The 20196-nt window shown below is 35.2% G+C and overlaps 1 protein-coding gene across 1 annotated transcript in view; it reads right to left on the bottom strand.

Annotated features, from left to right (window-relative positions):
- TBC1D8 (TBC1 domain family member 8) overlaps nt 1-20196 on the bottom strand; it is a 42270-nt gene that overhangs the window by 11712 nt on the left and 10362 nt on the right. The window contains exons 2-7 of the mRNA XM_032226158.1: nt 17573-17683; nt 11567-11685; nt 10626-10854; nt 6864-7104; nt 2256-2463; nt 1632-1826 (exon numbers count right to left, since the gene is read on the bottom strand). Of these exons, the coding sequence (XP_032082049.1) occupies nt 1632-1826; nt 2256-2463; nt 6864-7104; nt 10626-10854; nt 11567-11685; nt 17573-17683 (1103 nt within the window). The remainder of the gene's footprint in view (nt 1-1631; nt 1827-2255; nt 2464-6863; nt 7105-10625; nt 10855-11566; nt 11686-17572; nt 17684-20196) is intronic.

Genomic DNA, 20196 nt, shown 5'->3' on the forward strand with positions numbered 1-20196 from the left:
TAAATATAAAAAACAATAGACAATTCTGTATCACACCAAACAATCTAGATCAAGTTGAAAGCTCCTAATATAGTCATTAATATATTTTCTTGCAATATGACAGGAATTATACAGTTACTGAATGGTAAAGTTCACATTGATTGGATGTAATCTTTGCATAAAATGAACAAACAGTAAACATAGATATTAGTCTACTCCGCTATCTTTTTGGATGTTATTCTCAAATAATTACTTTTATCAACTGCAGTGTTTTCAATTTTAGGGAATGTTACAATTATACTGTGTTTCCCCGAAAATACGACCTGTACTGAAACTAACGTTTTGCCACATTTTTCACGTGAACAAAAATATAAGCCCACGAAAATAAGCCCCCTGGACAATCCCCCACCCTCCGGCCAGGCAGAGCACCGCTCACCGACCTAGCGGTATCCTGAAGGTGCCAAGCTGTGGGAGCCGGGGGGTAAAGGGCTCATGTTGCTTGGCGCCTTCGGGATACCGCTAGTTTGGGGAGTGGCGTTCTACCTGGCAGGACGGGGGAGTTGCCGGGCGGCTGCTCCCTTGCGAGCAGGCTCCCAAAGAGCTGGGCACACCTCAGGGGTGAAGCAGCCGGACAGAGCTCCATGCATTGACCTAGGGGGTATACCTAATGTGCCAAGCCGCGGGAGCTGGGGAGCAGGCAGAGCACCACGTGCCATAGGGATACCCCCTAGGTCCATGAATGGTGCTCTGCCCGGCTGCTCGTGAGCGTGGTCACCTGAGGCTGTGCCCAGCTCTTCGGGAGCCAGTTCGCAAAAGAGCAGCTGCCCAGCAACCCCAAAACAATAAGCCCTCCCCCTATAATAAGCCCAAGGCCATATTTCATGGGGCAAAAGAAAATAAGACCCTGTCTTATTTGGGGGAAAACACCGTATATATTTTATAGTACAATACCAAATCAATATAATGCAATTGCTGAATCACATTAAGATACGATTTGCTTAAGAAACCATAAGAACTAGGTCCATAATCATGTAAGAACAAAACCAAAAAGCTTTTCAAGTAACATGCAAATTCTATCAATATGAGCAAATGTAGAGCTCCACTATCAATTATTATTCTGAATATAATCTAAGTATAATACATTTGTTGGAAATAAATAAAAGATAGAATCATCTTGCAAATTCTTCTCTGATCCCACTTTGAACACTACAGTGGAACCTCTGGTCACGATGGTCATCCATTCCAGGACTTCAGTCAGCACCCGATTTGGTCTTGACTGGAAGCAAGTCTGACTGCACATGCGCGCACACAAAAAAAAGGCACGGAAGGGGAAATCACTGCGGCAGAGAAAATCACTGAGGCTGTGATTGATTGCCACCCGGGGATATGTTCGTTAACAGAGTGAAACATTTAGCTGATTTTTTTGGTCGGCACCCGATTTTGTGGTCAGAAGCATTCGTGACCCGAGGTTCCATTGTACATCTGGAAAGTCAGCAACTTTAAATTGTAGTATATAATCCTTATTTTAAACAACAATGCTACAACATATTTCTATTACTACTATAACTACAACTACTACTATTAAGGTTTTTTTTTACTTTATTAAGTTTTTATCAATGAGCCAAATATAGAATAAGTTGAACAAGAACTACCATATCTTTGCTTTTCAAAGCATTCTGGAGCACAAGGTTATTTGCCTTCACTTGTTTCAGTCTTAAGCATAGATTTTCCACCAGGGTATCCCTGTCCTTCAATTCAATGAACTGAAAAGCTGTTTTGCTTTTTACACTAATAATGATGGGATTGGGTAGAAGACTTGTGTCCTCCATTTTCTCGATACTAGCAACCTGTGAACAAAAATTATCCACAAAAGTGAGGAAAAAGTTCTGATATTGATATGCCAACATACTCAAAGTTATTGTTTCATTCTAGAAATGCAAATGCAAAGATTATTTAAGATTGTAATCTGCAGTATGAACTGAATTTATTATACTTTTATAATGAATAAATAAATCACAACTGATGCTAACATTTTAGCAAAAACATTTCATCTTCACAATAGTTATTATTTTTTATTTGGAAAACACATTAATGTAAATAATTGTGAAATGACTTATTACACTGATTGGGATAAATAGATATACCTCTAAGAATTTCCTCCTCCCACACCAATACTTTAATTAATGGTCAAAGTATTTCAACTTATGGATCATATTAATCCTCTCAGAGGCATAACAGATTTTAAAACCAAACATATCAATGAATGGAATACTAACCTCGGTAAGCGGAATAAGAATATTACAGCATCCATCTTCTTTGCTAGCAAAACAAATATAACCATCAGAAGCATACAGCTTCCCAGCTGTGTGACAACGGCTGAAGGGTGTCCATAAGGAACAATCCACAATTTCATGCAACCTCTCCTTCTTTGGTAACCTAAAAAAGGCTCTGAAGTATTCATTTTGGGCTCTTGTCTCCAAATCCCTATTAAAAAAATATTGCAAACAATTTAAGTGCCCTTTTTAATACAATATGATCTCCTGAGTAGAAGAAATATATGCGAGAGAGAGAAAATAGATGCTTGTGTGGTTGGTTTCAAAGTTAATCATATTATTTGAAGAAACCCTGCATCACAAGCCTGTTAAAATGATTTATTTATAGGTCAGCCTGCACTGCTGGATGCTGTCTACCAATCTTTGAACATGGCAATATATCAGAAAATATTATGTTGTTTACTATGTTAAACAACTATATTATATGCATTCCTTGTTGCTAACAACTTCCTTACATACCATTTGAAAATAGTTAACAGAAAGACAGGAATAAAACTCTTACAAATGGATACACCTGTCAGGGAAGAAGGTTGGTTTTAGCTCATATAGCCTAAGGTGTCTAATGAGATGGATACAATATGGTTAAATATTCCATTTTTGTTATTTTAGAATGTAACTGATATAGTTTTAGATATGCAATTAACTTTGCCAAGGATTCAGCATGAGCAAGTTAGTGGGTAGTATGCATGCCTTTGTAAGATTTTAGCTGACTGCAGCTGTAACCAAGCCAATCTGAAATATTTTTTCCCAATCCTTAGAAACAACATAGTATCAAAAGACTTCTATAAATAGTTTGTTACTGAAGTTATGCTATTTGTTTCATGATATATAGGGTTTTCAAATACTATTATTGTTTTTATTATACTATTATATTATACTATTATTATTATACTATTTATTTAAAAAAAACCAAAGAAGTTGTTCCTACTGCTCTACTAAAGAATGTAATGTGTGGGCTAGAAGAATCTAAGGACTATCTTCTGGCAATCTATGGTTTCCAAGATTCACAAGTTTTATTTCATTAAAAAACAAACAAACATCCAAAGGAAAAAAAAACATTAGGTTAATGATACAAATATACCGCTGGGAAAATCTGCCATGAATAAGACTGTAACTGGCTCAACATAATATTTTTCATTGCATCCAACATAGATAAACTAGTAATATACTCTCCAATTTGAAGAGGTCCTTTTGACAAAATGCAAATAGATGTGAGCCATCAAGTTTTAAAAATATATATGCACATATTTTTTTACCGATGCATCTATACCTAATGTATATATAAAAGCAACCTATAGAATATTGGGATTTTAGTAGGTTCCATTTAATAAAGATCACAGACACCAGAACTGTGCTGCAGGTCAGATTCCATCTCCAAAAAGTGCTTTAGAATATTTGGGAATGCAAAATGGTCTAATTTTTTCCCAGGACTATCCAATCCTTAGAATAGGCCAGCTCCTTTAAAGTACTGCAGACAAGTGCTATGTTCATGCTCCAGCATGCAGCATTTAAACAAAATCTGTAATATTGCACTGCCCTAATAAATACTGTTGTACTGTTAAATAAAATCCACAATGTCTTTTCAGCTTATAGAGATGCGTATGTTTGAGCATTAAAATTTTATATTAAGTGTGTTTCGAATAGTAGTAACAGTAACTACCGTACTAATAATTAGTTGCAATGCCCAACATAGATGGCTCCTGATTCCATGTCTATACCTCATTCCTTGGCTAATACAACTTTGACTGTTCTAGCCGTTATTTTTCTTGTCTTTTAAGTTTGTGGTCATAAAGGATCACAACATCTAAAGAATTGGGTTGGGGGGAACTATAGCTCTGACAAGAACTTTGGGCTCGGACAAAAACCTACATTGTACAAAAAGTAGAACAGTGAAAGTATGAAATCATCGAGCTCAAGAACAGACTTTTCTTAAACATGGGGCTGAAGGAGGTACTTCTTCATGCTGTATTTCCAATGTGTTCCTACCACTTCCATAAACCAGAATCTCCAATGTCCCCATTAATTTTGGAAAGGATAACTAAAGTTCTAAAGTTGTTCAAAATGCTTCTGAAATGCAGTAGAGCTGCAAGACATAAGCCCCCCCCATCTCATCCTGTAAAATAAAGGTATTTTTTTGAAACATTTCCGGTTTCAGGTTGAAAGCAGATCCAGATAGTCCTTGACTTATGACCATAATAGAAATTGCCCATTACAACTATAAGTTGTGATGGTCATTAAGTGACTCACCACTTAATCATCTCAATTTTACTATGGATTTTTTTGCAGTGGTCATTAAGCAAATCACCATTGTTCTTAAGTGAGTCCAGTGTTGTTAAGTAAATACCCTGGTTGTTAATTAAATCCATTGTTTCCTATGGGGATGTTTTGCCAAAAATTAGATGTAAATAAGTAAATTTTTACTTAGATATGCTGCAAAGACAGAATAAAAAACTGACTGATAAAATGAAAGCTAATTTTAAAGAAACAGTTAAACACAACAATGAGAAGAATTATTGAATAAATCTGTAATAGTTGCACAATGTTAAAATGAAGGAAAATTGGTATAAAAATTGGTATAAAACATTCTACTAATGGAGAGCAATAATATCTATGATGGATAAACCATATAGTAATAAATATTGGAAAAACCATAACACAGAAGGAAAGTTTTAATCATATGCTGTGCATATAAAAAAATCCAAAATACTGGAAAGATATTTATAATAGGATGTAGGAAAATTTGAAATTCAAACTAAAATGAGTTTACAATTTCTAATTAGGTATAATCTTAAAAACAATGAGGAATCTTAATTTAATCAGACATGCTTACAGTATCAATAAATTTTGCTCAGCACTGGAAGAAAGATACAATTCTGACAATATCTGATTGGGAATTTACATCTAGAAAATACCACCAGTGGCAAAATTAACACTATACAGTATATATACACAATAGGTCACCAAATTTAAGCATGAATGATTCCTATATGTACATCACACAGGATGTAAAATGCAGTCACTTATCTGATTTTGCAGGCCTAAAATGTCTGCCATGCTATAAATTAACATACGTACAAAAAGGGGGAAGTAAGATTTTTTTCCTTGTCTTTTTTCCTTCTTTTTAAAAACTATTTTAGTACCATATTTTTTACAACATAACACACTTTTGACCATAAGATGCACCTAGCTTTTGGGGAGGAAAACAAGGAAAAAATTGCCTCAGCTACCCATCGCCGCCTCTGTGCATCCCGTTTCTGGTCTTTGCATGCCCCGTTTTTGGCCTGCACACATCCCTTTTTCGGCCTTTTCCAGGCAGCAGGGATTGCTGCTGCTTGCCACCATTTGCTGCCACTGCTCGCCACCACTAGTGGTGATAGGCAGTGCTGGCAATCAGTGGCAGCAATCCCCACAGCCTGAACGGGCTGAAAACAGGATGCACAGAAGCCAAAAATAGGGTGCGTGGAGGCCGAAAATGGCTGATGGGTGAGGGCCAGGGATTCAGCGGGACTTCGGCAACGTTCACTCTATAAGACGCACAAACATTTCCAACCCCTTTTTTTGGGATGAGATGCATCTTATAGTGCAAAAAAAAAAAGGTTCTTTAATTCCTATTAAATTTGTTATTTGTATCTATTTTTCCTTTTATTAACATATATACAATACACAAACACACACAAAGTAGCTTCACAATGTGAACTTTAACACTAAATATTAATTCAAGATTGAAACCTTTGTTGTATAACACATACTTCAATTAAATTTGCAGTTGTCTTTTTCTTTATGTAATATTTAATTTTAGATAAAACTGTCAAATCATTTTATGCTTGTAATATTAACTAATATTGACAGAATATTTTTGTTTATTTTGTTAATATCATAAAAATGTCAATAAACTTTAATTAATATTGTATAAATATCCTTAAATCAAAACAATAAAATATATTAAGATTCAAAACAATAAAAAGAAAAGAAACAAGATTAGTTGTAATTTAGTATTATTTTTGCTGAACAGTGTTTGATAGAATAAAATATAAATCACAGTGAGGAATAGTTTTTCTATGTAGGCATGGCCACTCTCACTTGTTCAATCAATTAAAAAAAATGGAACTGGGTACTATACAAATCTTAATAGTTACATAGGTAAGAGTTAGGATATGAGTCTACTCACCATTAAAATTACTTTCTACCTATGCACACAACATGTATAATAATATTCCAAGTGCACTATAAAGGAACATCCTCTCTTAAAGCAAATTTGTTAATAATACACCAAAAGAATAATTCAATTAGGAAAAAAGTACTACTGAACTATTTAAAAAACAATATAGTCTGACTCTGAAATTCAAAATTTACATCAACTATTTTAAAATATCTGTACTGCTCTAGAATCAGTTGTGAGTATAAAAATAATAGAAAATATTTAAAGACTATTTTTCTTTCATTTGTTGTTTTCTCATAAAAGATTATCTTTTATTTAGACATGGTTATGCTACAATAGCATTGAGTGGGAGAAATTCTCCAATAAACAATAAAAGCAAGCTTATGTTTTACCTCTTGGTGATTTGAGTAGGCTCCTGCAGACCTGGCTCCAGTTCAAAAACCTCATTATCTAGTAACCTGCGGAGAGTTACATCTGCCAACTGTTCCATTATCCTGAATGCCTCATCAATATTAAGAAACATCGAGAAATCTCGTTCTTTATTTTGAGTGGTGATACGGATAATGTCAGTCATAAATATATTGGAGGTTCTTTCCAGTTTCTGAATATCAACCCAGGATATAGTAAGTTTTACTGAAATTAAAAGTAACAAAAGTATTGGTTCAAAAAAACCATCAAAATCCAAAAAGTCTCACAAAAATACCAATATTCTCTTAATGTTTCGTTAGAAGTGAATCCTACTACAATCATTCTTTGGGATAAAAGAGTATACATAAATCTCCATCCGTTGTAACACAGAAGAAGCATTAATCTATGTAGTGTATTTTAATCACTATGCTTTGTTCTTATAGGCAATGTAAGAAAACTACTCTAAGCACACATTCTGGTTTCTCTGCAAACTGTATGAAACTTTCCTTTTTTTCCCAAAGATTTCTTTGGAGAAAAAAAGTTATTCTAAACAAGGGAAATGGCAAAACGAATAGGCAATTTCTGAATGTAAAGTTAAAAATGTTAATGTTGTGGTGTGTATTGTAAACATGCTTGTATATGTGCATACATATATGTAAAATAATATATAGAAAAATATTTATAGATTTCTTTATAGAACAGAAATCTTTATTGGCCAAATGTGATCAGACACACAAGGAATGTGTCTCCAATGCATAAGCTCACAGTGTATATATAAACAGCAAGTAATAGAACATAGGTCATAAATCATAGTTACAATCATTGATCATAACTTAGAAACAACAATTAATGAATCATAAGAAACCAATAGGAGAAGATAGTAGAAAAGATGAGAAGATGAGAAATGATGAGAAGTGAGATAAAGCTGCAGGGGAAATCTTTAGTTGTTTTGGCATGTAATGCTCTATAGTGGTATCCTGAAGGGAGATGATGAAATAAATTATGTCCAGGATGTGAGAAGTCTGTAGAAATTTTCTCAGCTCTCTTTATGGTTTGTGCAGTATTCAGATCTTCAATGGAAGGCAGGCTGGTTGCTGTTTGTGTTTTTTTTTTTTGCAGTCCTAACTATCCATTGAAGTCTATACGTGTCCTGTTTGGTTCCTGTGCCAAACCAGACAGTTATTGAGGTACAAATGCCAGACTCAATAATCCCTCTGGAGAACTGTATCAGCAGATTGTTGGGCAATCTGAGCTTTCTGAGATGATGCAGGAGGAACATTCTTTGTTGTGCCTTTTTAATGATGGTTCTAAAGTTAGTTCATCATTTCAACATCTTATTGATAATAGGTATCTTAGATAATGGAACCTAAAAACTTGAAGGTCTCTACTGTTGATATTTTGTTAACTAATATTGTAAGTGGTGGTAGGAGAGTTTCTTCTAAAATCTACTGTCATCTCTATAGTTTTAAGAGTGTTCAGCTCCAGAATGTTCTGGCTGCACCACAGGGCCAGTTGATCTACCTCTTATCTATATGCAGACCAGGGATGGGTTCCTGCCAGTTCTAACCTCTTCTATAGAAGAGGTTCCATAAATCTACAGTGCCGTTTAGAACCGGTTCTAGTTCCCTCCCCCCTGCCCGTCCATACATCATCAAGATGAAGAGCGAGAGGAGGAATTCTGGAAGTTGAAGTCCACAAGTCTTAAAGCTGTCAAGTTTGAACACCCCTGGGGTTTTTTTTTCTAAAGGGTTAGGGGTGCAAGGGTCTTGTAACTTGATAGCTTTAAGACTTGCGTGCTTCAAATACCAGAGTTTCTAAGCCAACATTTTGTTTGCTAAGCAAGAGTGTTGTTAAGTGAGTTTCACACATTTCACAAGTTGGCCACGCCCACCCAGTCACATGACTGCCAAGCCTCTCCCACTCAGTCACATGGCTGGCAAGTCACTCCCACCTGGTCACATGGCCAGCAAGCCACTCCCACAAAACCCACCACTGATGCAAACTCATCATTGTGTCGAATGAGACCAATGACTGTTGTATCATCTGCAAACTTCAGTACTTTAACAGACGGCTCCTTCAAGATGCAGTCATTGGTATATATGTAATAATACATAAAGATTAACACAGGTTGCCACTGACGTGGTACACACAGTCCCCAGATTAAGAACATCTGACTTAAAGATAATCCCTAGACATGAACAGGGCTGTCTATAACAAATGCAGACAGTTGACCTTTTACAGTACTTAAAATGGTGGATTGCTGACCAGCAACATGATCTGACTCAATGGTGGATAGCATTCTTATTCCTTGAGCCGATTAACTGCTGAAGCCACAAAATGTTTTCAAGAGAGTCACGAAGTAGAGTGTGCAGTTTTAATATAGTTTTAACTTGTTTTCAGCAATTCATGAAAGGAAGAGATGCAAAAATAATCAAATTGAGAACACATCAAATTTGCAGATGATATCAAGCTGGCAGGAATAGCCAACACTCTGGAAAGCAGGCTTAAGATACAGAAGGCTCTTGATAGATTTGAACATCTAACAAAATGAAATTTAGTGGTGACAAAAATTAAGGTTCTACATTTAGCCAAGAAAAACAAAACATACAGGTATAGTACATGTGCTACCTTGCTCAATAATAGTAACTGTGAAAGGGATCTTGGAGTCCTAGGGACAATCACTTAAATATGAGCCAACAGTGTGCAGCAGCTGCCTAAAACAAAGCAGTTCTAGGCTGCATTAACAGAGGGATAGAATCAAGATCACTTTATAATGTCTTGATAAAACCACACTTGGAATACTGCATCTGGTTTTGGTTGCCTGTGTACAATGTAAAAAAGATGTGGAGACGCTAGAAACAGTGCAGAAAAAAACAACAAAGATAATTAGGGGCTGGAGGCCAAAACATATAAAGAATGGTTGCTGGATTTGGGTATGTAGAATTTAATGAAAAGAAGGACTTCGGAGATATGATAGCAGTGTTCCGATATCTCAGGGGCTGCTGCAAAGTAAAGGGAGTCAAACTATTCTCCAAAGCACTTGAAGGCAGAACAAGAAGCAATGGATGGAAACTAATCAAAGAGAGAAGCAACCTAGAACTAAGGAGAAATTTCCTGACAGTTAGAACAATTAATTAGTGGAACAATTTGCCATCAGAAGTTGTTGATGTTCCAACACTGGAAGTTTTTAAGAAGAGATTGGACAAGCATTTGTCTGAAATGGAATAGGGCTTCCTGCTTGAGCAGAGGGTTGGACTAGAAGGCCTCCAATGTCCCTTCCAAATCTGTCATTCTGTTAAAAAAGGAATTGCCTGACAGTTTGAGTTAGATCACTTTGTCTTCAGTACAGTTAGAGATTGAATTCCAGTGGGTTTTCCGTGAAATGCATTTTGCTTGCTGGAATTCTCTCTCCCCATTTTATGTGTTGGTCAAATCCCATTCTCATTTTATGTCTACTGTATGTAAAATTCATAGAATTCAGCTCTCTGTATAAAATACCATTTGCTATTTAAGAGAGCCACAAAATCTCATTCTCATGTAACAGTCATTTGTGTCTATGCCTTTCCATTACTCTTTTCTAAAGCAATTTGAAACTCAGAAAGCCCTACCAGTTAGTTACATGCTTTCCACTCCAGTCTGCCATTATCCAAACATGCTTTCCTTTAACTTTTGCCTTATTAGACAAACCTATTCAGCGGTTTGAAAAGTGTGCTGGCTTTAACACATTATCAGATGTTGATACTTACATTCCTTGCCCAAAAAGAAGGAATAGAAACAGAGGTGATTAATGCTTAGATAAAGCCATCCTTGGCGAGGAACTTTCCCTTTCCAGCAGCAACATGAGTAATACGTAATCAATTTTTCTACTTCTGGGAAATTAAATCTGGTCTCAAATTTTACTAGTGCTTCTCTGAACTTCTCAGGGTCCTCTTCCTGTTCTGCTAGCTTGCTGCTGGTCTCTTCCGCTATTAATGCCTAAATCAATGAAAAATGAACGAGTTAGAGATGTGTAGCTTAATAGTTATGTGCAGACAAATGCTTCTAACACTTGTTGCTAGATAAAAAAAATGTACAAATTAAAAATAAATACTGCAGTTTTTAGTGTACAAGCAATTCTGTGTTTTAAACTCCTGATGGCTTAGTTAACATTCATTCAAATTTTTTACAATACATCAAAATGCACTACAAAACTATAGCAAAATTAGCTGTTCTATTTACTTACTTTCAAAAGAAGTTCAGTCAACTTACCAGTTAATTATATTTCCATGTTTTGACTGTCTTTGCAAATAATTTATTAAAAAATGAACAAAATTAAAATGAAATAATTCAGTACACAGTGATATGCTATTGCTTATTAACTAGCTCATAGGATTAGCTAATAAATGATACCTGTTCATAAATAAAAAAGACTGGAGTTGGGAAGTCAAATGATGAACCTAAAACAAACATCTAGTTCCATGCAGTTATTCATTGCCAAATATTTCACTGAAGTCACGGTACCAAATTTCTCTTTTATGAGACACAAGTAGAGGAAAACTTTCAAGAAAATAAAGGCATGATGCCAACACGTATTAACTTTTCTTATAAATTTCTGGGCTCCTAAAGATATCCAGAAAAAATACCTGCAACATTTTTAGTTATTTTAACACCAATGCAAATGATGGAAAAATAGTGAATATTTTCTTACCTTTATTTTACCTCTGACAAAGCTGACAATATCTTCTTTATTATCAAACACAGACAAGGTATGGAGCAGATTTTGTTCCAGCCATTCCCAGTGATGGTTTATCTCCTCAACTGTGGCACCTAGCCCAAGACAGTACACTTGTGGGAGAAAGTTTTCCACAAAGACAACCTTTTTTGTATACTTGTTATATTTTTATTATATCAAGTATACTTTCACTTTCTTTTTCCATAAAGAGAAATCCTCTTATTTAATTACAGATTTAATTACAGATGATGATCTTATTGCGATTTTTGCTACAATTACACTTCGCCGGCATTATATAGACTCACCAGTCACAAGTTTTTTCTGATGAGTTAAAGCTAAAGCAAATGGAGATTCCACAAAAGTTGTTTTGGGTTCAGTTCTGAGAAGAATCAGAATAATATTCTTTATGGATGTCCAAACTAGCATTCTCTCAGCTAACTTAAATACTAGTTTATCTCTGGCTTGTCCACAAGTGTAACAAAATGATATGAAAATCACTCAGGGTATCTTTATATGTTATTAAATTTTGCATCCTTTTAATACTTTTAATTGTTAAAAAACCACAAACAAAAAACAACAAATATAAACAGATTAAAAAATACATCAGAAAATAAACAGTTCTGATCGTTTTCTTTTTTTTTCTGCCTCCAAGGAATCTTTCTATCTGTGTGTGACTTGGATATGTGATTATAAACATTTAAATATGTGAGCTCTTATTTACATTTGCCATTTGAAAGTTCTATATTCTAGTCTAATACATACATAGATAGTCCTCACATACTGTATAGTGTATCACAATGCAAATACTTTAAAAATAGGGAAAATGATTTAAATAATCTAGAATATACTCTTTCTGTGTATGTGTGTGTGTTTCCCCAAAAATAAGACAGGGTCTTATTTTCTTTTGACCCCTGAAATAAGCGCTTGCTCTTATTTTTGGGCAAGTCTTATTATATTTGAGATGTAGGAGGTGAGCTCATGGCTGCTGCTGTGTTGCAATATTTTCAGGGAGGGCTTATTTTGGGGGGATGGCTTATTGTAGCGCATGTGCTCAAAAGCCCAGTTGGGCTTATTATCTGGGGAGGTCTTATTTTCAGGGAAAGTGTGTGTGTGTGCGTGCGCACATGCACACACATATACATACCCCTGAATAAGCCCCTGGAAATAGGGAAAATGATATAAATAATCTAGAATATACTCTGTGTATGTGTGTATGTGTGTGTGTGTTTCTCCGAAAATAAGAGTGGGTCTTATTTTCTTTTGACCCCTGAAATAAGCACTTGCCCTTGTTTTCAGGGAGGTCTTATTATATTTGAGGTGCAAGAGGCAGCGAGCATGGTGACCTCATGACTGCTGCTGTGTTGCAATATTTTTGAGGAGGGCTTATTTTCAGGGGAAGGCTTATTGAGCTCATGTGCTCAAAAGCTCAATTGGGCTTATTATCCAGGGAGGTCTTATTTTGGGGAAAACAGAGTATGTTCACATTAATTAAACAAACAATACATGAATGATGACTTAGTATGTTTGCTTGAATTTGTTAGTGCAGTACTAGACAATCATACAAATAGAGCCCTCATAACGCCAGTAAACAGTTTGTTTAGATTCTACTTCAGTTATGTATGGTTTTGCTAATATATCTCATTTAAGAAAAACCACTCAGAAAATAAAGAACTATGTAATGGCCTGGAAAGCTCTGTCCCCTCCTTTTACTGAAAATAAATCATGAAAAAGAAGGCAGTGCCTTCAATTGGAGGCATCCCTTCATCTCTAATTTCTATCTGGAAGTCAAAAGAAACATTAATCACAGAATGATCCTTCAAACCTATCTCTGGATCAAAGGAGGAGGCCAGTAAGAAACTGTGCAACTAATTTTGGGTAAAAACTGGTAAAATTCTGTAACTCAGAAATTTTATCATAAGCATAGTTTGAGAGTGTTCTGAGTTCGGACAGCACATTATGCCTACACTGATAGTTTAATTTCCTTTGTTGAGCAATAAATTAAATTGTCTATAAATTAAAAATAAAAAGAATATGTGGGAATGCTTACAGGTAAATAAACTAAGATTGTTTGATTTCTTAATCTTGAAATAATGAATCCATTGTCACAAGAGCAAAGACTATTACTTCAGCAAGTGATTTAAAAACTTTGTGGGTAGAAATAAAAAAAATAATATAATTCCTATATTGTTTTATATGGAATTATATAGAAATAAGAAAGAGAATAGATTTCCAAATTTTGTTAGGGTATGATTTGTTAATAATAAGGTAATGAGTACATATGCTTTGCTATAATATGGTAACATGAAGATCTAACAATCACAATGGCTGGGTTCATGGAACATGGCTAATATAACCTTTGAAGCTGATCAGTATATGTTAAGAACATGATTCCTGGAAAGGAAAAAAAAACAAGGAAAAAAAACCCCTATTTAATTACTCTTTCCAGTTCTTCACAATGGAGAGAGGAAACCGAGATCAGCAAAAAAACCTATAAACATACTGCAGTCAAACCTGATGTTGGTATCATTAAAGATACTGTATACTACCTCTTACAAGAGAGAGATAAACATAGCTAAATATGTTTTCCATTTTCAATGGCTAAATTTCCCATATAGAATGCCAACTGACAGGGAAACTGTCCAAGAGTTAACTGACCTCAACAGGAAGACCTTGTGTATCTTGATAAACACAATTAATAATATCTGTTTCAGCACAATGCACAGATTATTAACTTCATCTCTACTAGAACTTGAAAACAAGATAGGCTGCAAAATACCCCCACAGGCTGTAAAACCACAGCTGCCCATACTCAGGCATTTTGACTAAGCAATAAAACAGAAGCCAAATTTTAAAAGGTATAAGTTTCTTTCAAGTCAAGTTTGATTCCTGGTGTACAGTACGTAAGTGGTTTGTCACTGCCTTCTACTCTGTATGTTTTTTTTTTGGGGGGGGGGGGTGTTCTTCCCAATCTAGGCTATAGCTCTAGTATTCCTGGCCAAGTCTCATCTATGTATCTTTTTTTTTAATACTGCATTTTGCTCACCTTTTTATAAACAACTGTTGCTCTCTGAAAAGGGAAGAAAGTGGAAGGAACAACTAAACTTTTCTAATAAGTTATTTATGTTACATGAATACTATTACAGGATATTAATTAAAATGGGAACAAGCACAAAATGACTTGAGTGTTAAAGAAATGAAAATATTTAATTACAAGTATAAATATTTATCTTACAGCAATTACTTAATAATCTCAAAAAATGATCATTCTAGATTTAGTTTTAATAAAATGATTCAATTGCTTGAGACATGTAATCTTGTAAATAAACCTGATTTCAAATTTGTTTATACATTTAAACAAAAAGTCCTTGAAGGAAAAAAAAATACACTGACTTCTATTCCTATAAAAATCAGACTTCATTTGCAAATCTTCATTCTGTTTTCACTTTATGAGTCAATATTCTAAATATTTTGTTTCATCAAAGCTTATAGTACTCACACAGGTACATTTTACTGCATGATTACAGGTAGTCATTGACTTACAACCATTTGTTTAAGGACCGTACAAAGTTACAGTGGCACTTCCCCTCTCGAACTGTGTGACTGTTGATTGTCTTTTTAAATTCCCTTGTACCTTCTTTGTTGTATTTCCTTCGTGTTTAATCCCCCCCCCCTTGGGTTTGTGAGCCGCCCTGAGTCCCTCAGGGAATAGGGCGGCATATAAATAAAATAAACCTTCAAACCTTCACTGAAAAGTTAGTTACAGCCAATCCATAGCTTATGGCTACTGTAGGGTCCCCCCAACATTTGGACTTTTGGGAAGTGGCATGCACCTATGACAACTGCAGAGTCCTGGGATTGCCATCCGCAACCTTCCCAGGGGATTTCCAACAAGCAAAGTCAATGGGGAAAGTCAGATTCACTTAATGACCTGGTGATTCACTTAATGACTATGGCAAAAAGTTGTAAAATTGGGTGCTTATTGACAGTACTGGACTTCCAATTATGGTTATAACTAAAAAAATATCTGCATTAATGAACATTGAACCACCAAATTAATCATATCTCTTTTTCTTTGATATTAATGTGACAGAAAAATCTCACGTCAGAATATACAGCTTATCATATGTGGCAGTTTTTACCTACAAACCAAATTCTAATTGAGTAAAAACACTGTAGCCTTCATTAGTGGGTCCACCAGACAATATGACTAACAGTAAGAAAATTGACACAAATTTATTGCATGAAAGATTTACTGACAGTTGATTGCTATGAATAGAGAGAATATTGTGTTGGCCACTTTTTAAAATGTGTACTTTCTGAACAAGTATGTTACAAGAACAGTGCAAGATAATCTTAGCATTTTACCCTTCATTTTCTGCAAGGTCAAAGAAACTGTAGGCAAAAATCAATTGCTGTGAGCAAGAGAGAGTCCACCTGTTGTTTTCCTGACTTCTGTTGTCAAGCCTAGATAAATTATTTCCATGCTTTGGCAGCATGCCTTGGAAAGCTAATCTAAATAATTTTTTTTCTCCAGAGTATGTTATTAATCTTTCTTTATATAGCTATAAAATGCTTCAGTTGCATGCTGCGATTAATATTTTATTATTTAAAACATTTATGTAGCAGTCCATCTTGTACCCAATTCTGGCAGCTCACAACAAAAACTGATCCTACAAATATCAATGATCATCCTACTAACAAGACAAAATGATTTATTTTATATATGTCATTCTTCTCTAATTAAAAAAAAGGTTTTCAATTCTGAACCAATTAGAATTAAAGTTTGGAAAAGAAAGGAGGCAGACAATGGAAGAGGATGAAATACAAGGCAGAATTCAATAAGGTGAATGTTTGTACAAGATTATCAAACTTTCTAATTGTTCAGTTTCTAAAAAAGAAACTGAATCACATCAATAAACTGGTAATAAAAATCTCACAGCTTTCTCAATACTAGGGAAAACATTATTAACTGCAAAAAAGAAATATGTAACCACATAAGCAAAGCTGGACTCTGCTAATCAAGGAATATGATGGGGTGTTTTTTTTTTGGGGGGGGGATCAGCACTTGAGTTATACATCTACATTTTCCCCATTTTAATGTTACAAACAAAAGGACTCAATCTTTAACTTTTTAAGTACTGACTTTTTAAATTGTCTACAATTCCTCTAACAAGCAGCAAGAAAGAATGTTGAGATCTTTACAATGTTTTTCTCATATTATTAGAATTAGCTGCTTGTGAACAGAAAAAAATCAAGAAAAAATTTCCTTCCTCACACTTCCAGCAGCAGGGTATCCACCTACTCACATCTTTTAAGGATTGAGGAATTTTATTCACCACCGCCCCCACCACAACAAAGAATGCAGGAGCAACACTATATATACACACAGTCTACTCAGAATTGAAACTGAAAACAGCTGCTCTGAAAATCAAAACAGGATCCAGGTGACAATCCCTATGCAGTGTTGTGGAAATGCATCCAATCACATTTCAATTTTGTGTATTCTCAACAATAGACAAAACTGTTAATATTTTATTCACACCTACGTACAGCATACAAATAAATGCATACACACATATGTGTTTGCTAAATATTTAAAAGTTGCAATCCCCTCTCTCATTTGTAGATCAGGGAGAACATAGTAGAGTATCTTTTAATTGTTAGAAAAAAAGCAATTAATGCATGTGAATTCCAGTATGAAAAGCCATGCTCATGTCTTTTAGTTTCCACAATGGCATAATTGGAACATTTAATAGTGGGGCATCCATTCTTAATATTATCCAAACCTGGAAACATTACAAAATATGAAAATTGTTAATTATGGCTTACCCAAACAGTAGTGTTACTTATTTCACACAGTAATATTACCTTCAACTTTCTTTGACATGCAAATCACAGCATGCTCAGAGTTCAGTTTTCGTGTGATATATGACTCACCAATGGCAATGGCCCAGTAAAGTTCTGATCCGTTCAATAACTCACCACATGCAATGGCAGAATAAGTAGGTGATCCTGGTACTTGTAGCAAAATCCGAAATGGAGCAACACGTGCATTAGAATCAAGTACAGCATCCAGAGCTCCTACTAGACGACCTAGACAAATATACAACAGGAGGAAAAGGATAGTTGAAAAATAGCAATGTATGTCAATCAACTTGCAGTCATCCACTTTCGAACTGCTGGGTCAGCAGAAGCTAGAGAGTGTAGTAGGAGCTCACCCTGCCCTGCGGCAGCAATGAGGTCTCGAATGCAAGCCTGCCAGTACAGACGACACAGGCCAATTCTAATGGGCTGAGACAGTCTCTCAAGTAGCCTGGACCCATGCCATGAAGGGCTTTAAAGGCGATTACTAACATCTTGAATTGCACCGGGACGCAGACTGACAGCAAATGCAGCTCACAAAGCAGTAATATTACATGGGCCATTCTTGGGGCTCCAAGAACTGCCCGTGCTATTGCACTCTGCACCAGCTTGGGCTTCAGATGTTCTTCAAGGGTAGCCCCATGTAGAGCGCATTACAGTAGTTCAGCCATGAGATGACTAGGGCCTGAATGACTGAGTACAGGGACTTGTGATCCAGGAAAGCCACAACTGGTGCACAAGTTGAAGTTGAGCAAAGACTGCCTGGTCTTTGAAGAGGAATCACAAGTCCAGGAGAACTCCCAAATTGCGGGGAAGATATATTATTTATTAATTATATTGCTCATAAGCACTGTTTAATGGAGAAAAAAGTGGGAAAGAGTTTTTGCAACACAGAGCTTTCCCAAAGAGAGAGGCCCAGATTAAGTGTAGTGCTGAGTTGAATATACCTAGTAGGTTAAAAAGTTACAGCTTTAGTTTGGCAGGATTCTGTCCACTAGGTGTGAGCAAATAAGGACTGAACTTGATTGGACTTTCCTGTGTTGTCTCTGGGCTTGGTTTGACACTAAGGTCTTATCTCTAATAAGGATAGAGGAATGGGCCAAATATCTAAAATAGGCTTCATTATATAACTAAAAAGAAAATGAATGATATAGATGAGATGAAACTATATTGTTGAAAGTATTATTTACTTCAAGAAAATAATACAGCATCTATTACAAGAAATCTTAGTGCCAAACAAGAGTTGTCAATTTATTTAATTAAGTAGGGTAAGAGAATCAGTACCTCAATCTGCATAAGCCTAGGACTTGTATATAAAAATGAAATTAAACAACTCTTAACAATGAATCCAATAGAGAATATCACATATGTGTACTTCTTGTTTCATACTGTGTTCAATTCCTCTTTCACAGCTGAATTTCTGGTCTCATAATCCAGTTCCTTGTTTTGCTTTAACCTTTCCATCACACTTATTTAATATATAACAAATCAATACTAAAACAAAAAATGAGTTCTGCACTGTAAATACTATATTCATCTTTAAATTTATTTATCTATTTTAATATGTCTGTTCTACAATTAATTCCAACAGTGATTTTTAAAAAAAAGAGTAATGCAAACTAAATATAGAATATCTCAGTTGTTGACAAGCACCTGGATAGTCCCAGCTGGGTTCAGAAGCCAAGCAATGTGGGTTTTTTTTTAGTAATTGGATGTGAAACTTCCGTAATCCACAATGTCAACAGGAGTTGTAACAAAAACATTGTTAAAAATCTTATAACAAAAACCTACATCTTAGTAAATACCAGCCTAATCTAGAAACTGAAGAGAACCCATAACAACCAAGAAATATCAAATCATAAAAGAAAAACAGTGGTAGATGAAAAGCAGTGGGCCCATTCTCCCATGCTACCGTGGATATTTAAAATACATAACCTAACATATCTCTTCATCCAATTGCATTATTACCAGGAAGCCCAACATACAGCATAGCTACTTACAAAACAGCTTGGACATCTCACAGAGGGGAAAAAATATTCAACTCCCCTTCAGAAAATCAAAGATCCAACAATAGAAGAATAGGAGATTATGGTTTCATTTGATGTCATAGTACTATTTATATCCATAGACACGAAACTACTAAAAGAATCCCTGTCAGCAGCACTACACAACACATCTGACCTAATCAAATACACTAAGATCAAAATACTCAGAATCATGGATTTCATCAATTTCTGCCTCACTATCTAGTTTCAGTTTAATATACAAATATACCAACGGATCAGAGGAACACCCATGGAATGACCATTTTTGGGAGTTATAGCAGAGACCATAATACAGCATGTAGAAACTATAGTTGTCCCACTTACACTGCCAAAAATATGGATCTGTTGTGTAGATAACTTTGTCTTTATAAAAAAAAAACCAGAAACAACAGACTACACATGAAACAATCAACATCTTCAAAGGAATAAAATCCACAAGGGAAGACGAAAACAACACATTCCCTTCCTGGATATCCTCATCACAGCAGAGGAAATGGTAGCAAATCAGAAACACAAATCTATTGAAAAACCATCCACACTAACCAAATGCTCCATTACCAAAGTAACAACTGAAACTCCCACAGGAGAATCTGTGTAATAATAGTATTCAAATGAGCATTAATGCACTGCAATTGCATTAAGAATACCAGAAAAAAAGAAACAGACTGCTTATACAACATCTTGCAACAAAATCCATAC

The sequence above is a fragment of the Thamnophis elegans genome, chromosome 11, assembly GCF_009769535.1.
Source record: "Thamnophis elegans isolate rThaEle1 chromosome 11, rThaEle1.pri, whole genome shotgun sequence".
Classification (NCBI taxonomy): domain Eukaryota; kingdom Metazoa; phylum Chordata; class Lepidosauria; order Squamata; family Colubridae; genus Thamnophis; species Thamnophis elegans.